This window comes from Columba livia, chromosome 2, assembly GCF_036013475.1.
Source record: "Columba livia isolate bColLiv1 breed racing homer chromosome 2, bColLiv1.pat.W.v2, whole genome shotgun sequence".
Classification (NCBI taxonomy): domain Eukaryota; kingdom Metazoa; phylum Chordata; class Aves; order Columbiformes; family Columbidae; genus Columba; species Columba livia.
Window position 1 is genome coordinate 20,297,811 of NC_088603.1, and position 18,221 is coordinate 20,316,031.

Sequence of the window (18,221 nt, forward strand, 5' to 3'; positions counted from 1 at the left end):
AATTGATGATAACATGCTGTAAATAACAGATGCTAGACACACTGAGACATTTCAAGACATTTATGTGAAGAAAAACTGACAAATTTTCCTAAAATGGTTTCTGTACTGTCCTTAGTGTTAGTAAAATTAAACAGTTTTAAAAGAAATTGATTTTGAAGACAGCTTTTCAAATAGAAAATCAAAATCATCTCGCTGTGGGGAACTTTGTTTTCTAACATCGAAATCAAACCTTTAGGTTAAACCCGTATCTGACACAGAATGGATGTTAAGTCTGGCAGCATTTTTACCTAATGAACTCTGTGCTACTAAAGGACAAAACAAAAGCGAAGTTACCTCTCCCCTCCCCCACACACTTGTGCTTTTAATTTGTAAAAGAAAAAAAGGTTTCTGGTGTTTGAGACTTTTGCTCTTTGCTACTTGTTTAGTAGTTTGTGGTTTGTTATTTACTACTGTCATGGAGATCTGCCCACTGGTGACCGGGCAGGTAGAACACATCTACATCTCTACAAGTCTGTTATTTAAAAGTGAATGAACTGGGGGGGAGGTGTTTTGGAGGAACAATTGAATTTTTTTTCTCCAAAAGACTAGATAAGTTTCCCCAGCATTTGGTTCTGGATTCTGTTTGTTTCCAGATGCAAGCAAGCCTAGCAGCTGACAAAACAAGGCATTGCTCTACTTAAAAAAACAACAAAAACTATATGATCTTGTGTGTGTGTGTGTGTGTTGTTCAGGCAGTCTGTGGGTTATCATTTGTTTTGTTTTATAATTGGATGGTTTGGCTTATTTCATTTTTAGCTCTCCATGAAAGCCTGTTATATTTGCTACTGTAGGTATGATGATATTCTGATCAATGGACTACCAGATTGGCGACAGCCTGTATTCTACTACAGGCGGGTGAGAAAAATGAGCAATGCTGAGCTGGCATTACTCTTGTTCATTATACTCACAGTGGGTCATTATGCTGTGGTTTGGTCAATCTACCTGGAAAAACAGCTGGTAAGTATTGGTAATAAATCAAACTTGCTTCAATTATTAGTATTGAATTTCCTGCAGAAGTTGGCATTTTATAGGTATCTCTACCACTTCCCCTGTTTTGAATTTGGATTTTTTAATATTTTAAAAGGACTATATTTAAAACTGTGATAATTATAGAATGAGATATTCAACGTATCAGAAATAGTAATCTAAAAACAACTTAATTCTTTTAGATTTGGTAATAAACAGCCAGAGTTGGTTCTTTGGTTTTTAACTGGAAGGAACAAAAGGAATAAAAACTCTTCTGTCATCTGTTGATGCAGAATCATATGCTACTGTAGTTGTGTCTGTGGTTTTCCTCAAAGTTGTTTAGAAATAACCAGTTTTTATTCATTTAAAAGTCATACTTGTTTCGCCTTTGTTCTTAGCTAAATGCTTTTTTGTTTTGGGTTTTTGTTAACAGGATAGGCATTGGTAAGCTGTATAAACCACATTATTTTTTGATGGCTTCATTTTTTGTCATATAAAAATCTATTGCACTCAGTACACTAAAAAAAAACCCTAAAAATAACTTGAGAAATATTCATATATTAGCATCTATTTACTTTTTTTATTTTCCACTGCATTATTGAAGTTGATGAATGAGAAAGGAGGCAAGTTGAATGCTTTCTCCTCTTAGAAAACTTTGATTGCTATGGAGATACACATGAGTGACAGAACTGGACTTCATGTGTGTTTAAAGACTGGATACCATGGCAACAGTTATTGTTAAGATAGATCATTTTACTTAATCATGTAGGACCCCTAGATACATTTGCATAAATGCTACTCTACTGTTTACCCTTCACAGAAGAGTCCCAGTAACATTTGTGGTTTACATGTTAATGATAACCTGTAACTGTCGTTCTTTCTGCCTCAAGGATGAACTGCTTAGCAGAAAAAAGAGAGAGAAGAAGAAAAAAACAGGCGGCAGAAGTGCCGATGAAACCAAACTTTCTGCTCTGGACAAAAATGAAAGGTGGGAAGGAACTCTCTTGTTTTCCGCATTTTAAAACATTTTCTCAGCTCCTGGTTTAGTTCTGTCGTTTTCTTGTTGCATCTTTGAAACATTTTATTAGGAAAAAATAACAATTTGTAGGACCAGTCATTGCTGATATAAAGTGTGCCAGTTTAGATGTGTTTTCAGGTTTTCATTTGTGAATAAATGCATGGTGTTTATTCAGCAGATCAACAACAATTGAAAGATTGAGGCTGAATTAATAGTTTTGGGCTTATAGAGGGGTATTATTTTTACAAGTTGATTTTTGGAAGATTTTACAACTTTTTCCATCTTTGAAGATTTTTGCCTTTGATTACAGTTTAAAAATTTCAATTTATCTAAGCTTTAGCTTATTAGCATACCAAGCAAGGGGATTTTATAGGTTTTAATGCTTGCCTGATTTAGTGCTTTTTATCTGTTTAACTTAAGTATGTTGGTAAAGGCTTCTAACACCATTGTTTATTAAGAAATGCATAGGGAAATAGTGACTTTTAGGACACTCCAAAAGATACCACCATTTCTTCTATTGAGTCATAGAAAGAAATAAAGTATTTAAATAGTTCACACAGCAGGGGCATGAACTGGATCAATGCAGGATGGGGATCAGAGACCATTCTGCCTGTCGTCTTTCTTGATGACATCAGTGAGTAATGCTCCAGTGAACTGCAAATGACATTAATTTTTATGTATTGTTTTGTTTATGCTACAGTCTTCATATCTGGTTGTCAGCACTTGTGAACACTTGGTTGAAGCTGGAGTTTTTTTTCCTGCCCCCCCCTTTCTTTTCTCTCCCCCCCCCCTTTTTTTTTTTAAGTTTTGTTTGTTCGTTTGTTTTTTGTTTTTAACTTAAAGTGATTATGTGGCTCACGAATTTATTTTCTTGAAAGCAAGCCCTTTTAAAGAGATTAAAATACTGTGATGATTGCAAGTTAGCTGTTATGTATTTTGAATTAAATATTCAAAATGTATCTTTAATGTTATGTGGTTACACATTTTTATAGGAGTGGACAAGTGCTAATCGTCTTAAAGGATAATGGGAAGGTTCTGACTTTAACATAGTGTGGCAGTAATGAAAAACGTACAATTTTATTTGACTACAGGGTCCCAGACAAGCCACAGTGGCATGACTTGCTTCCATGCAAACTGGGAATATGGTTCTGTCTCACTGTGAAAGCTTTACCTCAGCTATTTCAGGTAATAGTAATGATTTTAAGTTATTTTATTTTTCTTGATGGTGTTATTATGCAGAATCAGATGTGTAGCAGTGTTTTTTATGGATTTTCTAACTCAAGCATGTACAATATATCTATGCATATATTAAAAAATTACTCTTTGGAGGCAAATTTAATGTCATAAGTTCATCAAAATATGAAAATATTTTAAATGGATATTAATCTTAATGTGTTACAGAATTCAGCAGCAGTTCTTGCTAAGCAAAACTACCAGAATGAATGATGGGGGAGAAATGCTATAATACATTCAATTAGGAATAGCAATGTCTTTTAATCAATGTGTTAACAAAAGTGTTTTTATCTCAAATAGGCAATGCTATGTTGTCATAGGAAGTATTAATATGTCATTTAAATTTGGGGGAACAGTGTAATTTTTTTGATTGAGTGAGCTTTTTTTTTTTGAGTCACTGGAAAATGATATAAATTGATACCTTAAATTACTAAGGTGAAGTAACAAAGGTATGGTTGTAATTTAGAACCATAAATGTGGTGGACTTGCCCACTGTTGTGGTTTTAAATCTAATACTATGAACTGTAAAATTTAGCTGATATTAATCCAGTGTAAGTTAGCAGAATAACTTTTTTAATTTCACCTGCTCTTTCTTTTAATTTCCTTTGAATACACCCATTTGCTTTAAATACCTTGTCTCTGCTAATGAATACAGATCAGGAAGTGCAAGGTGGATTTTAAATAGGACTTCTTATAATCTTTCTAAGGTGTCATTTTCTCATTTTTATGATATTAAGATAACAAGTCAGTGTAACAGCTTTCAGATTTTCCTGTTCAAAAAGCAGGTCTATGTCTGCCAGAATAGGCAGAAAAGATGAATACAACAAATGTGATGTTTCACACTTTGTAGACACCTAGCCAGTGCCTTTTCCTGTAGATTTTAAATCCATTAAATTAATGGTAGTGGGAAAAAAGCTATCAAACAGCTCATGGCAAATTGGAGCCCCGGAAAGCAGGGATCTGGTGGCAGGGAAGTGGAAAGAGGGGGAATTCGGAGCAAGGAAGAAGCCAAGAGAGAGGTTTCTAGAGTAAATTGTCCCACATATAACTTACGTTACTGCTTAACTCTAGGGTTTGTTTTGTTGTTGTTTAAGATGACCTGCTGATTAAGTAAGTTAAAATGCAGCAAAGTACAAGTAATCTTCAATTTTGAGCATATTCAGGACTTCATGTTCCTGAAATGAGTTACTGTGGCATAGTAGTTAACAATACTTAAAGAAGTATTATCTCTTCTGAAGTACGTAAGAGCAGCAGTGTCTTCGTGTTGGAGATGTTTTCTGAAATGATGGTACAAAAGATACCTCTATGTTGTAGCTAGTTGGACAGAGATGTCTGGGCTCTTTTTGAGTTGTATTTAAGGTTTTAACAAGTTCTGCCTTAGTTGTAATTACCAACATATAACAAAAATAATAGCTATACTTCTGTGATTATGCCCTGGTACTGAGATCTTGTTTCGAATATAAATGCTTTTCTCTTCAATAGTATGCTAACACAGGCTTGAGATTTCAGAGTATTTCAGGCTTTCAGCATAAGTAGTATCACTGGGGCAGTTCATCTGGAAGATAAGAGTCTACAGATACTGAATAGTGTTACATGTCCTAGTTACACATGCAGATTATTTAACAAGGTGTTGACATAAGGATGGCTGCTATAGATTTTAGTTGTTTAATGAGTCAGTGTAAATGATTTCTTCAGTCATTTCAGAGCCAACAAGTCATTTTCAAAGTTGGCTGTCATTCATTTGCTACTAATGCAATTGTAGATTAACTTCTAAAAATGCATCCATATTTAAATGAGCTACGTGTGGGACAAAGAAGGGTAAGAGTTAGCAATACTTTTAATTAAATGTTGCTTCTGCCACTAGGTTTTTTTGAAGCCCTGTCATTGAAACAGCTGAACTGCTTCCTCACATGAGAAAAACAAAACCACCTGCCTGTGTACACAAGGTCTTCCTCAAAGAAAACTTCATTAAGACCAAAAAAACCAAACCAAAAACCAAACCCCACACCCACAAAACCAAACGAACAACAGAAAAAAGAACATACCGAAAACCATAAGGAGAGGTCAATTTAAACTTTTTGCCACTTGTATTGATTCCTTTTACCTGCCATCCATCTCTTCCCCCCACCCCCATCAGTTAATGTGAATATTCTATTTACAACTGCTCTGTCTCAGGATTCAGGTTGCTGAGCTTCTGCCTATGCCTGGCTCTCATTTATCCAGTTGAGTGTCTTTCTCCTACTTCCCCTCCTCCTTCAAAATGCCAGATTTCAGAAGGAGGCACTTAAAATAATTAAGGTGGGCCTTTACCGAAGAAAAATGCTTTGTTTGTATGCCCTTGTGGTGGCCTATGCCATTTTATCGTAGTCTGCATTTTATGTCAAGAAACGGGAAGAAAAATGGGTGAGAGGAGGGTGAGAGAAACTAAAAACTGATTGGTTTTTTTAAACTGTTGACAATTGTATTTTGAGAGAGACTATATAGGCTTTTATATCCACGCATTTAGTTTAGTTAAATTTGGGGGTGTAAACAGCATCTTTAAGCTTGTTTGAAGAAGCAAAGGGAAAAGAATACATAAAATGTATCATAAATCAAATATCTGTGGTGTGAAAGAAACATTAAATGGAGTGTAAATTACATTGACTATTACCAAGTTTAATTCTTATAATGTAGGCTCAAGGAAAAGATAGGAAAATAATGCAAATTTTTTCTAAGGTCATTTATAGTTTACTCTTTCATGAGAATGACCTGAAAGAAGGCTATATATTTAAAAAAATAAAAGATGAAGAAGAAAGGAAACAAAACTCAATTAAAATGCTTATTGGAACTGGAAATTGTTCTTACAAAGAAATAAACCAGCTAAATACAGTGTACAAGAATTTCAGTTCAAATGGTGAGAGCAATACAGAATAGACAGTGGTGGTAGGTATACTTTTCTTTTGTGGGAGAACAGTCATGTGTAAATTGCAGTTTATTCCCAAAAGAGCTGACTAGAGTTTTTCCTTTGGATGCGCAGACATACAGCTTAGGAAGAGTAGTCTTTCTTAAAAATGTTGTTAATTTTTCTTCACAAAATTTCTCCTTCAGAAAACTGAAGATAGGAGTTTTTGATGGTGTTCCTGTCAACTACTTTTCCTCCACCTTAATGTGCTGAAGCGTAGCAATGAATGTCTTTACTTTTACACGGACCTCACCAATGCTGGTTAGCACTAGGGGATGTGTTTATTAGTTAAATTATAATCTTGCTGTTGTCCTCAGTGTAATGAAGCAGAAGGCATTTTTGTTTGTTTCAGACAGAAATGGATTCTTAAGAAAATAAAGTTTCCTGTTACTTTCTGTCCATAATAGCGTAGATGTAGCTCGTACACCTGAACAGTGAACAGTGGGCAGAACTTCTGGTGCCTCAGCAGTAATGAGAAGGCGGTTCAAGCCCAGTACATAGTTGCACTGGGTATAACCTAGTTAGATTATCAACAAAGCTTTCAATTGCAATTGAAACTGTTGTTTATAAAGACCTTTGTGTAGCACGAAGTGAATTAAAACAAAAAGGCCAGTAATTTATTTTTATGTAGACTACCAGATGGTAATTACTGTAGCTGATTTAGTAGTCTGGAATAGATTCAAACTAGTGACCCAGAGGTGTTTAATTTCTTGGCATTTTTTCCTCAGGTTTTCTTTTAATCCTTGATTACATTTCAACACCTGTTTAGAAATGGTTCAGCTTTGGCCTTAAACGGATTGGCAATGTGTCATTAAACTCGAGAGGCTTTGCCAGCAGGGCATCTCCTTTGGCAAAGTTAGCTTCTAAGCAAGATTTGATTAGGTCAGCAAACATTCATGTGGGTTGTTTTTGTCTTCACATATGACTTTATATAAAATCGTTGTATGAGATTAAAATACAATTTATTGCACTTAATAATGTATGCCTTTAAAAAGATTTATTTTTTTTTAAGGGATTTATTCAAGTCCGTAAGGTTAAATATCTCCTTAACTCCCAGCTTTACAGGGTTTTGACATGTTTCGACTTAGTGTACAGCACCAATGTTGATGTCATTTGTGGGGAGCCAGCAATTGCAGGTTGTGTGGCACAAGTGATTGCCCATTTGCTCTGCTTCTTGCTATCTTGCAGCTGCTGGAGAACCAAAGTAGGGATGAAGCTCTTGACCCTGAGGTCAATTAGAAGCTTAGAAGCAGGTCAGAGGAGAGTGGATGGTAAAACAAGTATTCTGGGTGTATGCAAGTGAGCAAAAATAATTTGCGTCTAGCCGGGTACTGTCTGAACCTCTGGAGATGAAATGTGCTTTCCTGCATAGTAAAAGTTTCAAGTAAACATAAGACATTAAAGAAATTTTCCTTTAATTGCCTGTTCTGTGGCAGCCAGTTTTGTTCAGCTCCTTTGAAGCACTTGCTGTTGATCTGCATATCCCAGCACACACGTTAGAGGAGTGGAGCTCCAGAGTAGTTCGTGTGCCTGAGGTGACACTGGCTCTCGGTTAACGGGGCTGTTCTGTTGCGGTGTGAGCCTGCAGGGGTGTCACTGGGTGTCACTGGGTGCCAGGACGCCTTGCAGCATCGGCCTTGCTTGTCCCTTCTGGCTGCTATTGTTTCACTAGCGTGGGTGTGGGATGCCCACGCTTCAGGCTATGCCTGGTATTATTCCAAGGTCAAAGCATTATTTTGTGATTATAAAGGAAGAAGTAAGAAAATTCCGTGTTTATTTGCTAGTTTGCCGTTGAGTAAACATGTAAAAATGCCAAAGAAAAATATAAATCATAATGTTTAACATTTCTTTAAACATTGTTTCTTACCATAACACATTGGTGTGACTAGTTTATAAACCCATCAAAAGAGTGGTTTTGCTCTGGTTTAATGGTTGGCGTTTTTGTTGTGTAGGAACAGCAAAGTGAAGGTCAGATGTTGTGGTAATTTTAATTGTACTCCTTTTGTTTTTTTTCCTCTGTTTTTTGTACAAGCTGTACAAGAATACTGTACTCAAAAAGAGAAAAAATTAGTTCTACAACTTCATCCAGTTATTTCTGTATAAGTCTACAGATTGATGTAATAACAATTAATGCAAAGAAAATAATTTAACTATACTGATTTTAAGTATGCTTGTGTGAAAGTTTCCAATTAACTCTAAATTTTGAGGTGCTGCATTTTGTTTGCACTGGACCCTCGCCCAGAGAAGTAAAATGTAAAGCTGATTCTATCACAAAATCTGTAATGAAGATTCATATATGGCCAATACAGCAAGTTGTTTCCAATGTTTGCTTTATTTCTCCTCATCTCCAGTATTTCTGAGGTAGGCCAGAAAGCCAGGAAAATTAACCGGAGGGGAAAGAAACCCACAAAGCAAACAAACCAACATAAGCTCATCACCCTATCCAGAAGTCCAGGAGAGGCCATAGTGGCTGAGACTTACTCAGAACTGAAGGTTTTTGTTCTGGATTAGTACAGTTTGAATAAATACTGTATATGTTGATTTAGAATCAACAAACAGGTGAATGGAAATAAAACATAAAACCTCAAAACCTCACAAAAAACCTCAACCCAGCCCCCCAAACAAAGATTAAAAATCCCTTAAAAATCCAGTATCAAGAATTTCTGTATTTCTGCATAACTCAAGTTCAGCTTTGTCTTTGCAGTCTCAAATTTATTGGCATGAGGTGATGCTGATGTAAAGAGAAACTGAAACAATAATTTTTCAAAATTCTTAGTTCTTAATTGTGGTTAAAATATTGAAAATACGTTAATGAAGTGTTTGTCAATTGTTTTTGCTTCTGCAACACTTTTTGGAATTTTCACTGAAGTATGAGGGTAATCACAGGAGTTTCCTATACATGGCAGTTGAACTATCATTTGGAAATAACAATAGCAGAATTTTACGTTTCTACTACACATTTTTCATTCTGTTCGAAATCTTCGTATAATAAATGAGCATATATTAGGGCTCCTTTTTTTTTTTTTTAACTACATACATATTACTGTTCTGATGGTGAAGAAAAGTAATGTATTTGTGTTGATATTATTTTTTGGAAAGTTATAAAATTCCTCCAAATGAGAACAAAATACTTTCTATTAGGTAAGCTGGAGCTTTTAGGTAGAGCAGTTGCAAGGTTGGTGTTTGTGTGTCTCTTTCCTCTGTCCCCTTCTACCCCCAGAAGGACAAAAACATTGCTTTTCTTATGTTTATTACTTATGGAAGGTAAAGAATACATCAGGTGTAAAATTCTGATGTGTTGTACATGTTTTTAGCTGTTTGGGAAAAGATCCTCTAAAAGAAAAATTATTACTGAATCGGGAAAGAACATTAGATTGGATCGGAAAAGGCTGTATCTGTATTGCCATTGTTTTTAGGGCCCTAAAATGTTCATATTGAGGCAAAATGACTGCTTAAATGTATCACTTTGGAAAAATAAAAAATCTGAACATAAATCTGTTTTGAAATATTCTTACTACCAAAACTGAATATGCTTGAAAACTAATATTCTTGTTTACATGGATGTTATTGAAAACTAATGAGGTGTAAACTGAAATGTGCTTATTTATGTTAAGGCAGAAGTTCTTTCTTCAAAGAACTTCCTATTTTAAACTGTTTTCCAGTGTTTTCTTTCATTTTGACAAATAAGGGCTAATACCCACATAGTTTGTGTCTGTGGCTAAAATCTGTACTCAGGAATGTCTTTTATTTTTTCTTTACAACCTGTAGAGCCATTTCTTATGCTTTTGTGGGAACTATTTGATTTTCAGATCTTAAAAATCCATTTTGATTAGATTTGTTTGGTTCTTTTTTCCTTTGCTTTATATGTATACATTTTTATCTGTGCTTCAAAATGTGCAGTTTCCCCTTTTTTAGTGATTATGGTATCAGCCATAATAAACTGTGATTAATGAGATAAAAGACTCACGTTGCCTTTGTTACCTGGATATTGTTCCTTTTGCAGTGGTAATCCATTTTATATCTATAAAGCAAGAATACTGCTAAATTTCATTTATGTGCTTCTGACTAGTTTTCTTTGTTGTTCAGCTATTGTGTCTCATTTTCATCTGAGCCACATTTCCAATTGTTCAGTGATTGACGTGCTGGAGAGATTGACAGTTACCCCCTAGTGCCTGCTGTCTGGAGATCCCACAAGCAATAATGGATTTTACACCAGAATTTAGCATCAAATATTGGCTTTCAGTGTCAAATGGGTTAAATTTAAATGGCGGTTAATTGTAGCCATTTTGAAATCATAGCCTTAAACAAAAGCATTTTTTGGATATCAGTATGTCTGAGTCCTGTATATGCCACGCAACCCAAATGCCTCAAACTTAGAGCAGAAGTTAACCATTACAGTGATGGCTCTTTCTGTTTCTTAATGATGCAGAGAGTCCAATCTGGGGAGTGCAAGGAAAGTTTCTGTATGTGGTAGAGAATTCATATTTCAGGTAAACTGAAAACCAATGCCGATCCTGATTTTGTCATTCAATGTTATAACATAGACACAGAATACGTTTCCTCAAAACCTTCATATCTGCTGTTAATGGTTGTCTTCCTGTTCCTACACATGTTTTTTTGCCCCATTTCTAGTAAAACCACCCAAACCACCACCTTCTCCATCTCCAAAGCCAAAACTGTAAGCACGTGTGATGCTCTCATTGGCTATGTTTCAGCAGCAAAAATTATGTAAAGCCTTTAAAATTTCGTCTGTGCTCTGTGATCTTCTACATAAACCTGTCAAATAAATGGAACTTCCCATTTCCTGTACCCAAATATAAAGACAAATAGAGAGGAAGTTGTTCTTCAGCCGTGCTGGTCTGGATCAGTGAGATGTCTCCAAAACCTTACAAAGTTGTGCCCAGAACTGGGTTATGACTCAGCCTGGTGTTGTCCCACTTCCCACAAGTGTGTTTGAAGGGGCAGATGCCAGAATAATGCAAAGAACAACTCTTGTGTTGTAGCATCGTTACAGGAAGCAATGTTTTTGGATGACTTCTACTGCTGGATGCAGCAATAACGACTGCTTACCTCAGTTTTTATTTTCAAAATGTATTAAGATGTCTTATTTCCTATTTAATGACACCAGATTTTGTTCAAACTTGTAGGATTATAATTGACATTATAAAAATATTTACTGATATTTTACAATATATTCTATATTAAAATTTATATAACCCTTTGTGTATAAGAAGTTGGACTGTTAATATAATGACAGCAATACAGTTATTTTTGGCTATAAGGAGCTAAAGTTAGATTTATCTAACACTATAATTAATTTTGATTTAATACAATAGATGGTCTGTGTGCTTGGAAATGATAAGTAATAATTTGTGTATTTCAGCATTTCTATTTTAGATTCATTGCTTTGTTTTAAAATGCATATAGAAATTTCTTAAAATAGTAAGTGAGAGTAAGAACACTCTCCATACCTCTTACTTCAGCAATCTGGTTGTTAGTATTGGGAAGATTACAATGCAAATCTTTAATTAGTGATTCATCCGAGACTGGAAATGTGTAACTTATTGTGAGATTTGTGACAGGACTTCTAGTTTTATGTGTAAATTTGTCAAATAGATTTCAGATTAGAATCCAAACTTTGCAGAAAAAAAACTTGCATAATTTCAACACTTGAATAGTCATGTGGTAGTTCATTTTAAAAAAGGGAGAGAGGGGGTGGAACAAGTTGGATTTTGGAACAAGCAGTTAGTGTTACCGTCATGAGTTCACTATAAGACAACTGCTGCCTAGCAATTGCCTTTGTCTGCCCCTGTACACACTAATTAAAAACTTCTTGTTTTCCTTGAACTTCCAGATTGCTAACGTGAGCAAAGCTGTAGGCAGTGATCAGAAATGTTTTTCTAACAGTTTTGCTTTTCAGGTTCTCTGTAAGCATCATAGTCTATAATATCAACATTATTACATTTGAACCTTTATTACACAAAAGTTCTATATTCTAAACAAATACTTTCTATACTGAGAATAACTGTAACTCAAGGAAATGAATGAACCTTAATTTATTTGTGAGGTTAATTGAGAACTTAAAACAGAGCCATTGCAATAACTTGTTTGTATAAGGATGCTAATGCCATTGCAACGTTTTCTTAAAGGATGCCAGACAATTATATGTAGAATATAAAGAAACAAAAATGAAGGCGAAAGAAGATGCCCTGGCTAAGGCTGAACTTGAAACACTTCAGAGTGAGTTTTTACCACTGTCTTAATAAACAAAGATGTAATATGATTTGCCTACTACACAGGATGTATGTGAGCAAACATTTTTATGATCTTCTAAAATATGTGCTTTATATCTTTCTGTACTGCTGTTGAATTTAAATAAGCTCTTAATTTTGTGACTAATTTTGCAGTAGGCTGCTGGTAGCAACAAAAGCATACTTTGCTAGAAATGTTGCTTTACAGGAGAGGGAAATCTCAAATGTATAGATCTCAAAGTATACATTTCCAGAAGTGACCTCTTGTATTTTGAGCATTCTTGTATTCTCTTTGTCTATAAATATGTTTTAAATAATATGTTTAATAATTTTGTGCATATTGAGTAATTTTTTAATATAAATTGAACATAATTTAAATTTCCAAATGCATGGATGTAGCCTTCAGAGACAGATTCATGCTATTGTTGAAATAAATGCCTTAAAGTCTTTACATTCTTACAAAAGACCAGAGAAGGCAATTAGCATTTCCCTTCATAAAGCATTCAGAATAATTGTAGGTGACTTTTAATTTTTTTCTTTCACTTATTTGCTTTTGCCAATTATTAAACCTACTCTCTTCTGAAGACAATTTTAAAAGTTTTGCTCTGTGTTTGTATGTGTGTGCTTGCTTTATTTACTGTACTTAAGTGCATGCTTTTAAGTTCCTTTATTCTGACAAGTGCATTGAGTGGCCTATAATAATTTACTAGCTTTGAGTATGTGTAAGCCTTTAGACACTTAAAATACAGCTGCGTTATTTATATTTACAAAATAGCTTAATTTTGTAAAATCAGCAAAGACATCCAGTCTCGGTGATAATTTCTAACTTATCTGGAGCTGAATCTGTTTTGAGAAAATGGATAACATTCAGCACCTCAGTGAGCATCATGGACCCAGGCCAAATCTAGCAAAATAGTGCATTTAATGCTTGTTAGGGAGGCTTGCCATTATGTTTGAGATACCTACCACAAAATGGGCCCTTGAAAAGGGTCTTGACTTGGGTTATTAAAAACTTGTTAAATTGTCAGATAGTAACGTATTGCCTTTGTTCAGAATAGCTGGCATTCATTCTTCACTGAAATCTGTGAACTACTGTTTTAAAGGGACTGTTTTTTTAAAACAGAAGTGCAAATGAAAGTGTAAAGTCATTAAAATTGTAGTGTGTGTGTTTCTGTGTTTCACTGAAAGACCACATGTGAACTTTTCAGGGTTTCTCCTCTGCCAGGTGTCATGTGAGGGTCACTTTTTCTTGTTATCTCCAGCAGCAGTGCCCACAGGTGAGAGGTGTGGGTTTGGCACACCTGCCCTGCAGGTCACCCCCACCTCACAGAAGCGCCACCTTGTCCCCTGTCATGCTCCCAGCTGCGGCCTGGTGTGTGGCCCCATGCCTGCCAGCTGACCCAACGTCACTCATGTGCTCATCAGTCTCACTGGTCGGCATCCTGCCCTCCCATGGCAGACCTGCTGGCAGGATTGAGAGTGACCACCTGGAAACAGCAGAGGTTGAAAACTGGCTCGGATTTAATTTGGTCAGCCATAGCAGTGCTATTGCTGGACAGCAGAATGAGCTGTCGGTTAACTTTTTTTAAAAGAAATAAGGCTCTCAAGAGAAGAACAAGACATGCATCTATGTTAGTGTAGGCAAAAAAAAAGTATAATTTTTTTTCCTGAAGCTTGCATGCAAAGCATCTCTTAAATGTGTTTATTTCATTATATTGTTCTTCTGCACTCTCACTTCACAATTAGCATAGAAAGGTTGTAAATCACCAAATGTGCATTTTGTTTGTCCCCTTCTTAATTTTAGAAACCATCCGTGGAATGTGAGTTCTTAATAACAATTCCATCTATCTAACTGAGTAAACGTATCTCATGCAGATTAGCAATTGCTGGTTTACAGTGCTTGTTTTTTCACGACCTAATTGCTAGTTTACCCCCATGTCTCTCTGTTTTCATGCTGAAATAGTGCAATATTCTGTAGGTGGCTTGAATTAAACCAGAGGAGGGTACTGGAGGAGGAAAATATAATTTGCGAAGTAGGAAAGAGAGGACAGCATTGAGGTGTCATTAAAGTGCTGTATTTGTAACAAGTGTGAAAAAGTACTGTCTTGGTGAGTCAATATTACGCACAATTTTAATTTAATTTTCTGGCAGTTTTGCAGTGGTTCTTATAAGTTCTTGAGCCATTCAAAACTGTCATTACTATCTTAGTAAAATATAGCAACTGTACAACTTTACCTTACAAAAAACATAGTGACTTACAATACAGACATTATGTTTTTAGGAAATGTGGTTTTGTGTGGAATTACAGAGACCAGAGTTCTTTATGTGGAAAAATAGAAATGGTGTGCTGTATATTTTCTAATGCCCTTGAAAGTGCTTTAATTAATAAACTCTCTTTTAACTTCTGCCTGTCCCGTAGTGTCACACATGCATGTAATTCCTGCATTAGGGAATGATTCTGTAACAATAAATAGCCCTGTTCTTCATAGTCATAGGATGTAAAAAAGAACATTTATTAGCTGAACTGAGTAGTCATTAAACTGAGAAGACTTAGGTATACATTGTCAGGACAGATGACTGCCAGTTTTTAAAGTTAAATTGCCAGGTTTGAGTAGTTATCAAGACAAATTCTAGCAGGTCTACTGTTTCTTTTCTTGCATGGAATACGTCTTTCAACCACATCCATTGTGGGGGAAAATGCATCTATTTCTCATTCTTTATACTTAGCCTTGGTAGTTGTCTTACTTTCTGTTCTTATGTTTGTTTTTCCTGACCTTCCATATGAACACTTAAATTTATATTTAAAATATGCCTTTTGAAAGAAGTAGCACCTGTTGCAAGTGAACTCTTCACTGGCATCCCAGTTACCAAACATATTTGCATTGTATATCCAGACTTCTTGCCCGGATGTACAAGGTGTCTGGAACAGTCCATGGCAACAAACTGTTTTGTTTCTATTTATAAACCATGTTGAAAGGTACTTAGTTGTTTTGATTATTTTCTCACCCCCATCATTCAAGCTTTAACTGAAATACAAAGTTACCAGCCCCATGGCTGCATTCCAAGCCACCTTTCTGTATTGGGGTTTTATGATGATATCTGTAGAGTTATTTCTACCTCTGTAAAAGGCTTTATAGTAAGATGTGTCGTAACTAAGTGCCTGTGGTGAAAAATCCAGAGCAGTAGTGAAACCTTCAATGCATTTGATTGTTTTGTTAGGCTTGGTGGCTCTCCCTTTCCAGACAGTGTGGAATATAGCATGTTGCTTGACTAGCTTTTAATATTGTTTCATGAAACTTAGAGGTAGAAGACATCAGTGGAAAATAGTGATTCTCATGGCTTGTCTTGTTTGACTTGTACCAGTGACGCACTTCAGCATCTTTTTATGCAAGAGAAAATATTGATCAGAAAACCTTGAGATGCCTTCTGGTTTTCATGGTTTGTTCAGACAGTTAATTTTACTGTTGTATCATTATAACTTAATTTCAATATGGCTTTCTCTAGCTGTAGCTTTCGGTTGTTCATTACTAGCATTTTTCTGGGCTTAAAAAAAACAGTTTTATTATCTGGAGATTTTCTTTTTGTAAAGCATTTCTTTAGCCTCTGGATTTTTTGTACTCTAGTTTTCCAATTTAACTGTAAGTATTGGACCCTGAGTTTGTATATAGTATTCTAATGTTTGTCATCTTCTGATTAGAAAATCATGTTTCATCTATAATTGCTGTTCTGTTTAACAGAATCATAGGTTACCTTAGTTTCCATTGCACTCACAGCTCATTTCAGCTCCTTTGTCCACCGTAGCTTATATCAAAGGTTCCTGTCACACAGTGCGGATGTGGCGTAAGTTCCTTAACCAAGTAATTCTCAAAAGTGCTTTTGATTTTATTGGTCCCAGACTACCAGCGAGTCCATGTTCCTACTTGTTCCTGTACTTTCCACTTCACTACAAACCATTTTGATCCAATTTTTATGTAGTCTAGCACTATACTGAAGGTGTCTTTACGTTTACTTCCGAATAACTGATAAATATCTTAGAAACTGTGTTTAGCATTGATCGCTGCCAAAATGCAGTGATGATTTGCTGACAGGCATGTTCAGAGAAAATTCATGTAATGCATGCTTTTTTGGTCAGCATGGGTATGAAAGTTCTGATCACTTAATTGTTACTTCTGAAGCCTAATTGTGGCAAACTAAGTATCATCTGTTTCACTGATTGTTCTGGCAGGCCTGCTGGAAGGATTGGGAACTTGCAAGCTCATGTGTTTTTTCCAGTTGTTTCAACTAGGCTATATGTGCTTCACCCTGCAAAACTTCCTTCAGAATTTGTGAAAAATATTGCATTAATTTACAGTGTCACAAGGTTCCTTGAAAGAGGCATGTGTGTTTCATTATGTGTTTGTTGGAAGGCAAATTAGCTTTCAGGTATTGAAGGTTTATTTCTAACTCTTTCATATTATGGGGATGAGGGATTTGGGGGGTAGAGGAAGCTTTGTGGTGGGTAGATACTCAGCGATGAATATATCCTCAATTACAAAAATCTTCTCCCATGCTGTAGGGTTTGATGTCTTTCATTTTTTTCCTCTGAGTATGTTTCTAGTCAGTTTATTCAAAAAAACCCCTTGCTTCTAGGTCTCATTACAGCAAACGTATCTGTCTCTAACTTGTGATGCATTCATATAATCCCATTGGCTTTATTATGAGTACAGAAGTGTTTGGGGTTTTTTTTTTAAAGCATATGAGTGTTTGCCCCTTATTTGCGTTAATATTGAATATCATTTACTCCTTTTTTTCAATGGACTGTCACAACCTTATTTTTCCAGACTTCCGGGTCTCTTGTGTTCTATCTGACTGTGTTGCTGTACATGCAAGTGAGTTTTTTTCTGTCATGTTTTAAATGAATTTTAATGCTGTAAATGCTTTGTTTATTTTCCTAGTTACATAGGTAAGTGAACAACATTGGAAAAATCTCAGTGCAGCATCTTACTGACTTGCCAAAAGGATGTTTGCTATCTACCTCTGTATGTGATTGTATTTCTTGCTTATCAATGCATGAGATACCAGTCAGTCTGTCCTTTTTAATTCTGTGATTTTACAAGACATCACTGTCTTTTTTGACCATATTTTCTGTGAATTCTGTGAATTCTTTTTCATGCTTAAATCTTAGAAGCCTGGCAGAGAGAGGGAACTCCAGCTTGATGTGTTATACTTTCTTTGCAGAAGTTCAGCACTTGTTTTTGTTTTGATTCTCTCTCTATAAAGTGGTCATCTTTTTTTCCTGTGAAAAATTCTCTTCTTTCTTTATATTTGCGTCAGCTGGCAGGACCTCTGATATTTATTATGGAAAAAGCACCACTGTTTCATTACATGGCTCTTGATCCAAAATGCTAGCTGGTTCCTTATCTTCTAAAAATGACAGCTGATATCTTAAAGCAAATAACCATTAGCCAGATATTATTAATTCTGCAACTGATTAATTTAATGTAGTAACAAGGTGGAAGGACTAAGGTTAAGGTATCTGCTTATGTGCAAGTAGTTCATCAAACTTCAAAATCTGGATCATGGCACCATAAACTACTAAAATGTATAGCCAGTGCTGGAATAGTTCTGGAGGCCTTTAGAAATGTAAAGTACTGTACTGGTAAGGGAGTTAGCTGATTGTTACCTGTTAAAGCCTAGGGATCCCAGTTATGGGGGTGCCTAAATGCTCTCCAAACATAGAGGACAAGTTACGTTTCTCTTTTTTTACTTTTAAACTCTAAGTTGTTAGATACAC

At 35.5% G+C, this 18,221-nt stretch overlaps 1 protein-coding gene across 1 annotated transcript in view; it reads left to right on the plus strand.

The window, feature by feature from the left end:
- DNAJC1 (DnaJ heat shock protein family (Hsp40) member C1) overlaps positions 1 to 18,221 on the plus strand; it is a 103,815-nt gene that overhangs the window by 46,623 nt on the left and 38,971 nt on the right. The window contains exons 4-7 of the mRNA XM_065050812.1: positions 831 to 996; positions 1,896 to 1,993; positions 3,115 to 3,208; positions 12,347 to 12,437. Of these exons, the coding sequence (XP_064906884.1) occupies positions 831 to 996; positions 1,896 to 1,993; positions 3,115 to 3,208; positions 12,347 to 12,437 (449 nt within the window). The remainder of the gene's footprint in view (positions 1 to 830; positions 997 to 1,895; positions 1,994 to 3,114; positions 3,209 to 12,346; positions 12,438 to 18,221) is intronic.